Source organism: Silurus meridionalis, chromosome 1 (genome assembly GCF_014805685.1).
Source record: "Silurus meridionalis isolate SWU-2019-XX chromosome 1, ASM1480568v1, whole genome shotgun sequence".
NCBI lineage: Eukaryota > Metazoa > Chordata > Actinopteri > Siluriformes > Siluridae > Silurus > Silurus meridionalis.
In genome coordinates, this window is record NC_060884.1 from 17,770,982 (window position 1) to 17,782,318 (window position 11,337).

At 35.9% G+C, this 11,337-nt stretch overlaps 1 protein-coding gene across 3 annotated transcripts; it reads left to right on the forward strand.

The window, feature by feature from the left end:
* Nucleotides 1-629: 629 nt before the first annotated feature.
* LOC124392882 (potassium voltage-gated channel subfamily A member 10) lies at nt 630-11,337 on the forward strand. 3 transcript variants are annotated; one of them, XM_046860145.1, is made up of 2 exons: nt 630-816; nt 5,936-11,337. In XM_046860145.1, the coding sequence occupies exon 2, from the start codon at nt 6,106-6,108 to the stop codon at nt 7,774-7,776; it is 1,671 nt and encodes a 556-aa protein (XP_046716101.1). In that variant the 5' UTR covers nt 630-816; nt 5,936-6,105; the 3' UTR covers nt 7,777-11,337. The 3 variants fall into 3 exon arrangements, with proteins under 3 accessions (XP_046716101.1, XP_046716115.1, XP_046716107.1); XM_046860159.1 differs by having other exon boundaries at nt 630-802; XM_046860151.1 differs by lacking the exon at nt 630-816 and adding an exon at nt 1,163-1,278.

Below are 11,337 nucleotides of genomic sequence, written 5' to 3' on the forward strand. Positions count from 1 at the left end.
GTTTAATTTCATCCATTACTAATCAATACTTGGGTGACTTTCAGGTCCTGTTCACTTTATTAGAGATTTGCTGTGTACAGCTCAGCATTTCTGTGAACTAAACAAAACACACACAAAAAAAACAAGCATACACAAAATATTTACTAGGTGAAGAATTTAACAGTAAAACAAATGCTTATTGGCAATATCTGAAAATGTATTTTTCCTTTAGGTTTGCTGATTTCTGGGCAAGCAGCTGAGAGAAGCAGTGGCTAATGACTCCTTCTGGACTTAAACTCACTTAAAATGAATGGCACTGCACAGACTAAGCAATTTAAAGCCCTGGGCTGTATTCTAGTAGCTGCTGAGCACTGCTGCAGATGTGTGTGTATGTGTGTGTGTGTGTGTGTGTGTGTGTGTGTGTGTGTGTGTGTGTGTGTGTGTGTGTGTGTGTGTGTGTGTGTGTGTGTGTGTGTGTGTGTGTGTGTGTGTGTGTGCATCCGACAGTGATGTTGGGTGCAGAGTCAGATCCCCTGGGTTGAGAATGGAGGTGGGGTTTGAAGCGAATATGGGGTGGCGTGGCTTAGATGAATGTGTGTATGTGTGTGTGCACCCCGGAGATGTTACATTGCTTGCTTACTCTGCAGGAGCTCAGGTCTCTCAGTCCTCTCTGTCCTCCCTCTCAGTCTAAGAAACAAGCTGGTTCCTGTGCTGAGGACTTCTTTTCTTGTTTACCAGTAGCCTTTTGGCCTGGCCAAAGCAGAGACAAAAGAAATGGAAAGGGGTGCCATGTGATCTCCTCACATACCAACTTTCAAACAAAGTATGTTTAAGAAGGTAAGACTATGCACTCCGTATGTGTGTGTGTGCGCGCGCTGTGTGTGTGTGTGTGTGTGTGTGTGTGTGTGGAAGATGAGGTGGGTGGGTCCGAGTGTGTCTGTTTGATGACTGATGGAAGCCCTGTATCTCAAGTTACTTCAGAGCTCTAAGATTACTGCAGGAGAGGTTTAACTGATCCTGTGGCTGCAGGGACATGACTGTAAGTCAGCCGAAAGGAAGAATAGGGGAAAGAGCGATATAGATACACAGAGGCAGAGAGAAAAGAGTGAGAGAGAGAGAGAGAGAGAGAGAGAGAGAGAGAGAGAGAGAGAGAGAGAGAGAGAGAGAGATAAAGAGAGTAACAGAAAGAGAGAGAGAGAGAGAGAGAGAGAGAGAGAGAGAGAGAGAGAGAGAGAAAGACCCCCATGAAACACAGAGCTACAAACTCATATAGAGAAACATATAAGATCAGACAGCCTGGTGAGTACCTCTATGACTCCATCCTAGGGGAATGTATGAAAGCTTTTGTGTGTTGGCAAAGTTTTGGAGCCGTTTAAAGTGATGACTTGTGAGTTAGTGTTTGCTCTATTTGGTCTTAGTGGATTCTCTTTGTTTGTATGTGCACATTTAACAGTTTACAAAGATAATACATTTATGCAATTAAGCTTGAACTTTTTATTTATTGTATATTTGGTGCATTATCATATAAAGTAAGAGGTCTCTTTCCAGGCACAGCGACAATAGAAGACATGTAAATGACATTTTTATTATGTAATACATTACAATGAAATGATATCATGTAGGCACTGCATGGAAACTTTCTTTTGGTTAGTGTGTAAAACTGTTTTGAATGATTTTGGAATCACTTAATGATTAGATTTCATGCCAGCAGATTCTTAAGTTCAAATTAAAGACATGTAAAATAACAAGCTAATATATTGAGTATATATTCACAGAAAATAGACATCTAAAAGACAACAATCAAAACAAAAGCAGATACAGAGACAAAAACTGCTCTTTTAAAAAAAATCTTTTTTTAGGTAGTTTTTTTCTGAACAACAACGCAATCTTTTTGTGGAACTTTTAAAATGTTATCAAATAAGGTCTTTCAGGGTGGAATGTGTTCAAGAGATGACCAAATACCATACAAAGCACTTTTTGTCCTCTACAGTGCTGCAATGAGTGTGGAGTCAGCAAATAATCCAGATGTGCCCAGTGTAAAACAATGGGTTTATCCTTGTGGCGTATCCAGGGAAACTTTCCTAGCGCTTTATGATTGATGTTCCCCAAACTATACACACACCCTCTGCAGTGAGTTACATATCATCCCTCTGTGCATTTATCCAGACAAAATGCTGCAGAACAAGGACAGATGCTCTTGTCAACTTCATCTCTGTCTTATTCATGTTAGGTTAGTCCCTAATAGTAAACTCTATGTCACATCTGGAAATGAAATGTTTGTGTATAATGTACTAAAGCACATTGAAAACTATTCTTTAAACACTGTTCTATAAAACAGTAATTGACCTTTTGTTGACCTTGAAATAAGATTTATACTATTATAGTATAACAATTCTTTGAACAGAATGTATCAAGACTGCAGTTGTTCAGTTGAAAGGAGGTTGAAACAAAGAAAGGTGCAAAATGCAAGAATATTCAGTATATTGAGAAAATATTTTCAATTTATGTGAAGTATTGGTTTATAATCAAATATTTTTGACCACTGCATTACTATTTCAGTTTAAATGTTGCATGATTAATGTTCAGCAAGTTTTTCATTATTGCAGCACACAAACATAATGCCAGAAGTAGACAGGAAATCTGCAGTATGGCATGAAAAAAAATACTGCAAAAATTTACTGGCCGGACAGGCTGAATGTGCGAAATTGAATACACTCTAACCATAGAAGAAGAGTGAAAAACAATCACTATCACACAGACAAATCTTTCAGTAAATATAGATACATATTTGGAGGTGGGACATAAAAATTTAGTGCACATAAAATTACATCACACAACTCTTCACATTCTTCATAATTGCCAATAATATAAAAGGCAATGCTTAATTCCAAATGTCAGCAGTAGCTGTTATTAATGTTTTCTGATTTTAATGTGATAGTCCAAGTGATGCTTATTTACATCTTCCTACAAAAAGGATATTTCCTTGACTTTCAAATTAGAAATAAACAAGAAATAAAATATCTTTAAATTGTACCAACTACGTAAATATAAAGAGACTGCACACACTAACCATACAAGATAGATGAAAACAAGCAGTGTCAAAAACAGACAAAATATAAATATAAATATATTTTATATTATTTATATTTATATATATATATATATATATATATATATATATATATATATATATATATATATATAAAGAGAGAGAGAGAGAGAGAGAGAGAGAGAGAGAGAGATAGAGAGAGAGAGAGAGAGAGGTGGGACATTAATGGAATTTTCGTGCACATAAATTTTCTTTATTTTAAGTTTTTTAGTTATGCACTAATTACTTGATAATTGCTATTAATATAAAAGGCAACACTTAATTCCAAATCTTATTGATTTTACTGTATTTGTCCTAATGATGGCACAGCAATAAGCAAAATATTGTTTTTTATTTTGCTTAAAGAATTGTTTATATGGTGCATGTATAAGAAACTTTGCACTATCAGAATTTAACCTAATAATGTGTCATGCAATAAAACTCACCTGTAAATCATCATTTGCACATTTTGACTGTTGTTATCACTGGTAAATTTTAGTATTATTTACTATTAGTTTATTTCCCTGGATCCCTATTTTAATTAGGGGCCATTACCTGTAATATAATTTCTTTTTTTTTAAAGCTGAATGATTGCTTAAAAATATTTAACTTTATTGTTTTATGTCTGGAAGTAAAAAGCTAAGTGGTTGCATTTTACAACTTTTACCTCAGTGAAATTCATTTTCTGTAGGTGTCACAATTTACAATAAGACTAATTACAGCTATTACATTAGCTATTAATTTAAAACAATTGCAATATCTCTTATTATTTGCAACACCTGAAGTACGCCAGGAGCAGTGTATTTTGGTTAAGGAAAGAAATATAAGCACATGGTAGCTGGATTCATAAAAACACTCCAATTTGTTTACTTTGCTGTTATACATGTTTGTTGTCCTGAATGCTGTATCTGCGAAATGCTTAGACCAGCAACGAATGGACTAAGTGATATTTTGCTGATATTAAAAGAGAAATAAACGGCCACACAAAGCTCCAGTGTCAGTGTAACTCAGTCCTATAGTGGAAAGGACAGTCCCTACAGTATACTAATAGGGTCAGTGGAATATCACACGGAGCGAAGGTGAGAGGTGTCAGATGTATTACTGTCCAGTGTTGCCACTTGAGTTGTCATGGTGCCAATGGCTTTTCTCTCTTTAGCTGCTGCTGGTTTCACGGTTTCAAGTTTTAAGGAGGATAGCTGTTTAAATCCTTTGTTTAGGCTTTGGTTACCCGTCTCCAGTAAACTCCCTGGACAATAGTTGATTGATAATAAGGAAGCTGACATAGTTCTCCAACGTGTATGTCTTTATTAGACATATGATTGCCGTTCTATCCTACTGTTAATAAATAGTACTGTAATACTGTACTATTGATAATTATGAGCTAAAAGTTAATGTTATTAAATTATGTTGATTAACTGTTGTATCAGCTGCTATGCTCTTACATAGTAAATAATAGATGTGTATATGCTTTAGCAAGGATAATAATAAATGTTCCTTTTACTTTCTTCTCTTTCTCACCTTGTTAAATGCCTCATTACCCATCTCCAAAATCAATCATACCATGTAATCCTGGCAAGGGTTCCGCTGTACCACAGTCCTTTCCACTATACTCTAAAAGTTTAGTGGACACAGAGTGAGAGGTATCAAATGTGTTAATGTTGCCATTCGAACCTTTCTTGGGCTCCGAGCTGTTACTTTTTTGAGTTGTTGCTGATTTCATTATGTCGGTCTTAGAGAGTCCTTCATCAGAGAATCGACTGTGTCACCATGAGATACTGATAATAAAAGTGACTGATTTATACTGTATACATGTGTGTTATATAAGTGTGTTATTGTGTTTGTGTTGCAAATAGGTTTTTAATGTTTCTTGTTTGGTTGTTTGATAAAAATATATTTGTACAAAAATTGTTTTATTGGCTAAATCTTAAGTGTAATCATTTAAATATGAATTACACAGTAATGTCTTAAATTAAGACTTCATTTTGAAGACCGTTTTATGTAATAGATTACTAAAGTAATAGCAGTAGTTTTTGTTTTTTGACTTACAGTCACTTTAGAGACCTTTCCAAAAATACTGCATTAGTACATCATGTATTTGATAATCTGACATAAAGAGACCAAAATATGACAAAAAGACCAAAATATAATATAATAGATAAATAAATAAATGCAATAATGATGTCATTTCTAATTGAATACAGTTAGACCCCACACCTGAAAAACATTAACATGGCAACGTTACAGCTGAGAAGCTTGATTTATGTCACGTCTCTTTTTTTTTCTTCCTTTTCTTGCCCTGGTATCTGTAAAGCTCCGTTTGTTGCTGCTTTTTAACGATGACTTCAATAAGAATTGCCAAGTTTGGTATGCTGAAAAAAATGATTCAGCACCCTGATATAATTTAATTTAAGAAAGTTTTTACACAATTTTATTTATTTAATGTGAATAAATATAGTCCTATGTGTTAGTGATGATTGGTGGGTTCTGTTGATATAAGATATCGTAAGAGATACATTTGAGTGAAATCGGATTATTAAATTTGATCTTCATTTTGAAGTGAACACAGACAAAGCAAATACACCTAAGGTTTTTGTGATTGCATTATTTATGAATGTTAAAATTTTTCAAGGAGAGGGCAAACTGAATAAGCTAAACCGTACAAAATAGAGTCCAGCCAAAATCAATCTGAAGCATAGAAAAGGAGTTGAAGGAAATAGCTGAAAGGAAATTCTATCTTATAGAAATTCTATATTTTCTCAGTATGCAGAATCAGGTTAATCTGACTAAGCATGCTCTGTTGAATTCCACTATAAAGTTAAATTATGGGCAATGACACAGCTGTTCATTATTCTTTGTCTTTTTCTACAGATCAGGTGACGTTGTCTTGGGATTTGTCTCCCTGCAACAAATCGATTTAGGAAGTCTGGATCCTCATCTAGCTTGCTGCACTGTGCAGTATACATATAACAGTGGTTTCCACACAGCAGTTCATCCTGGGTTAAGCAGCTCAAGTGTGCCCCAGGGAGGGCAGGGAGGCCATGGAGGTTCCTCTGGTAAACTTTGAGAACCTGGACGACATTGGAATTAACCTAGGAGACCCAAGTGACTCAGGATATCCAGCTTCACCCTCTTCAGAGACACCAGAGCATAACCAGCTGACCCGTGGTCTGGATTCACCAGCGCATTCACCACAAAGATATAGGAGGCCTGGAAACACAACAACCTCTCCTACAACACTCACTAAGAAAGGAACCTCAAGTTGCAACAGTCTCATCTCTAACTGGAAGGTACTTATGAACAGTGAAGGCAGCCCCTGTGAGGCTCTCCTAGGGAAGGTGGCTAAAGACTGCTGTGATGACTTGTTTGCAGAAAAGCAGAACCTTGACGAAGGAGACCAAAGAGTAGTCATCAATGTCTCAGGAATGATGTATGAGACAACTCTTAAAACCCTGAACCAGTTTCCTGACACTCTGCTTGGGGATCCTAAAAGGAGGATTGACTATTTTGACCCCATGAAAAATGAGTATTTTTTTGATCGCAATCGCCCAAGTTTTGATGGAATTCTATACTTCTATCAGTCCGGTGGTAAGATCCGCAGACCAGCAAATGTACCATTAGATGTATTTGCTGATGAGATTGTCTTCTATAGGCTGGGCCATGAAGTGATGGAACAATTCAGGGAAGATGAAGGTTTCATCAAAGACCCCGAACCTCAGTTGCCGACAAGTGAACTTTACCGTCAGTTCTGGCTCTTATTTGAATACCCAGAGAGCTCTAGTGCCGCCAGATCTGTTGCCGTAGTGTCTGTTCTTGTCATCACTATCTCCATTTGTATCTTCTGTCTAGAGACTCTTCCTGAGTTCCGTGATGATCATGAATTCCCCCAGAAAGTTGTTAACTTAACCCGTGATGTCAATGGAACACTTTTGTCCCCAAGTCCACCTCCCAAATCCCTGGAATCTACCTTTACAGATCCTTTCTTTGTAGTAGAAACTATATGTATAATATGGTTCTGCTTTGAGCTAGGAGTGCGCTTTGTTGTGTGCCCCAGCAAAAGTGAGTTTTTCAGCAACATCATGAATGTGATTGATATTGTTTCCATCATGCCGTACTTCATCACAGTAATCACAGAGCTCATGGCCACTCATGACTCAGCGGCAAATCAGAACATGTCTTTTGCCACATTACGTGTCATCAGACTGGTAAGGGTGTTCAGGATCTTCAAACTCTCTCGTCATTCCAAGGGGCTACAAATTTTGGGGCAAACCCTAAAGGCCAGTATGAGGGAGCTTGGCTTGCTCATCTTCTTCCTTTTCATTGGAGTCATCCTTTTCTCCAGTGCCATTTATTTTGCTGAGGTTGATGAACCTGAAACACAATTTGTGAGCATCCCAGAGGGGTTTTGGTGGGCTGTGGTCACCATGACAACAGTTGGCTATGGTGACATGTGCCCAATTACCTTGGGGGGAAAGATGGTGGGAATCCTCTGTGCCATCGCTGGAGTGCTGACAATTGCTCTGCCTGTTCCTGTCATTGTTTCTAACTTCAACTATTTCTACCATCGTGAAACAGAGCAGGCAGAGAAGCAAGTGATGGATGCAGCTGCAGAGGCTGCTGCAAATCAGAAGACTGATGATAAACATGACAGTAACTATTCTCTAGACAAGAGCAATGGGAACTGGCCGACTGAAAAAAATGGCATTCCTTGAAACATGTAGTGCTGCTAAAACCAGCATTACTAGCAATACAAAAAAAAGACAGAACAAAGATGCACTTAGAAAACATAATTTTGGATGAACACTAACTTAATGTAATGCATAAATCAACAGTACTTTTGCTGTAAAGTCATATCAGGAAACTTAGATAGTGATGCTGAGCAGGCCAAAGGCTGCTAAAAACACGGATTTACCTTAAAAAAACATTTTAGTCAATCTGCCTTTTGAAGAACCAGAGTGGGGCAATTACGAAGGCCGATTAAGTATCTTACCCCTTTAATGCATTCTAAGCAGCTTATCAGCAGTAGAGATTTATTGGCACTGAACAAAATGTAACAGCAAAAATGTAAAGATGCTTACTATTTTTTTAAAGAATCTACCTGCACTGAGGCTTCTAAATGGTTAGAAATTAGGTGCCTGTTTTCTTTTTTTTCCAGAGCCCATTACTTGATGATTTTGCACACCTCACCTGCTCTCACAGCTGCACTTTGCTGAACATGTTTTTCCTTGACACTCATGCTGACATAACCTTTGACACTGCTGCTTGAGAAGAAAAAAAAAGCTTACTCCAAACTGTCATCCATCCTTCAATATCTCTAAAGATGTCCCTTTAGATTTATGAGTCTTATTGGTTCGAGTTCTTACAACAGATTGAGATACTGTACTATATTTAGATGACCCATGCTGTCATTATAGCATCCACTATTTGTCCCACATTATTCAGGAGTTGCTATTTATACCAAGACAGTTGTAAAATTGGGAGTGTGGCCTGTAACCTGGAATGCAAAATTCACAGCATTACTGTGAAGCATCATATCATTTTGATCACATAGTTTAAACTGGGCATGAATCAATGTGAAAGATGTGTACATTTTCTTATGGTTGGTTTGCAAAAGCTACATAGCAATATGTAGTATATAGTGTAAATTCAAGCAATATAATTGAATCTGCTGTATACATGTAGAATTTGATATTAATCGAAGATCTGATGTTGCAGTACACAGCAAATAGCTAATGGCTTCACTCGTTCCCAAAATATGCACTCAGGAGTGTTATGGCCATATAGTGCACACCATGCATGAGGTGATCTCTGTTACTGACTTATAGAACTACCTCTTAGTTTGAATGCAGGAAGAAAGTCTATCTAACGTGTTTTTAGAAGGCTATTAGGTGAAAGTGTAGCATATGTTAACTGTAACCTTGGGACTTGTAGTTTAGCTAAGTTAGTCAGTGCTAAGACAGAGAGCATGACAGTACTCTGCATGATAGCATACATACTGTTAAAAAAAAAAAACTCAACCAAAGCAACAAAAAGGAACTGTAATTTATCTCATATGTTTTAACCTAAATGATTACTTTAAATTTTTTATAACATTTCATAATGCATTACTAAAATTAAATTATGATTATATCTAACAAATTAGCACACCAGTTAATGTCATGAATATACTTAAATATTGGTTCCTTGACTTGCAAACTCACAAACTTTCAGTAACTGCTTTATCCTGATTAGGTTAAGGAATGTATCCTGGGCCAGTTCATCTCTGGACACCACACACACACACACTTCAATGCTCTTAAAATCGAAATATTATCTTTATTTATTACCTACAATTACAAAGTACTTGCACTGTACTCTGACATACAACTATGCAGTAACCATATGTTACAAATGCTTTTTAGGAAATTACACTTATTTTTGATTAATAATAAATTGTATAAATGTCGCACAGCTGCTCATTTTAAATAGCATTTTCAAAACCATATAGTACCATTTACATTCATTCATTATAGCAATAAAATTCTGCACTTTTTAAATTAATTTTCCACTTATAATTGGTAATTAACTCAAACAACTATAGCAGATAAATGCCATGCATAAAAACTAATGGTAAACTTTGTTTAATTGTTTTCAAAACCATTATTTAAAAATACAATGCCAAAACCAGACTTATTTAGTATTATTTAAACTGCAATCTGACTTGATGTCTTGTTTGGCATTTAATAATCCATTGTGTCAATGGTAAATGTTATGGGAAGAAAAAAACACCAATAAAAACATTGCATGCATAGCATATGTTAGAATGTACCGATGTTACATGTTCATAAAAGCCCTAAGACCCTAAAAGGACACTTGGAATGCTTACAGACCATTGACATTGCTAGCAGTAGTTTAAAGCCTTGAAATTATAATAGATTTAAGCATTACATGAAAGGGTGCATGGAAAAAAAAATGACCATAGAAGCATTATATTTTAATCGTGATATTCTGAGTGCCTTTAATTAAACACAAATGTTATAAAATGAAAAATATATTATTTTCTTTATCCTTTTTCAAACTGTCTATGCATTGTCCTGGTGCAGGGTTTGTGCAGTATGCATAATGGTATATGCATTATGGTGTAATAAAATTGTAAATTACTTCATATCAAAACTCATGTACAAAGAGGTTTCCCTTTAATCAATGATTCATAAACAAGCAATGTGTAATGGAACAGCAGTGTTTTTTATGTTGTTGTAAGCATTTATTAGTACTAATTTCCAAAATATATGACGTTAACCACAAACATTAAATTTATGATTCTGTTGGTTGAGAGATTTTTGTTTTGACCAGGTGTGTGAAGTCTGAGAAAATATTAATCTTTAAGTACACATAGTATCTCTGCCCTGTATGTAAAGTAATCTCAAAAAGTTAAATGTCAATGTTAGTCATAGCTTGTCCACAGTAATATTAAACTAAAAGCTCCTCTGTGGATAGAATATTTGAACCAACATAAAAGACACCATCAGTCTTGTTAAGATTAAGTCAGACTTTTCTCATTTCTAGAGAGTTCAGCTAAATTCTTTCATCTAACTGGCTTGAATTATCACAGAGGGAGTGAAATAGAAAACCTACATCCAAACTTAGCCAGCAGCTGACACTGCAGTTTTTCCTTCCTGAACCCAGTTTTAATTTGGGTGCATTGTTTGCCTCTATCATACCAAACGTCTCCAGCCACTGAGACTGAGTGACTTTGCTGAGTCAAAATATTTGATCCAAGTTTTGTGTTACATTTATGGAAGCCCTAATGACCTTCAGATGTGACTTTGAAACAATAGAAAAAACCTATAATACTATAATTAGCTCAAATTTACCAATGAGGTTTGATGTGGTCACAGAATTAAGACAGCCATGGTTGTTATAAAAAATTGAGCATTTTATTACATTACATTAAGAGAAAATGATCACTATATGCAATATGAGTCAGCTTGACATTTAGGCATGAGGAATGTGTTACCTGGAGGTGAAAGTGCAGCACTGGTAATAAAATATTAAGCAGTTCAGACAGCAATGCAACCTAATAGCATGCATATGTTATGTAAGAGAATGCTGTTGGAGAATTCTGGTTATGTTAGATGACTGCTAAGGATTGAGTGACAGACATCTGAGTAGTGTTATTTCTGCAGAATAACATATTTGTTGAGTGTCTGTAAAAATGAACAGGGAAGAAATAGCTCAAAAGCCACATTTTTTCAATGTACTACGTTTTGAAAATGATGTCAAATGAATTCAGA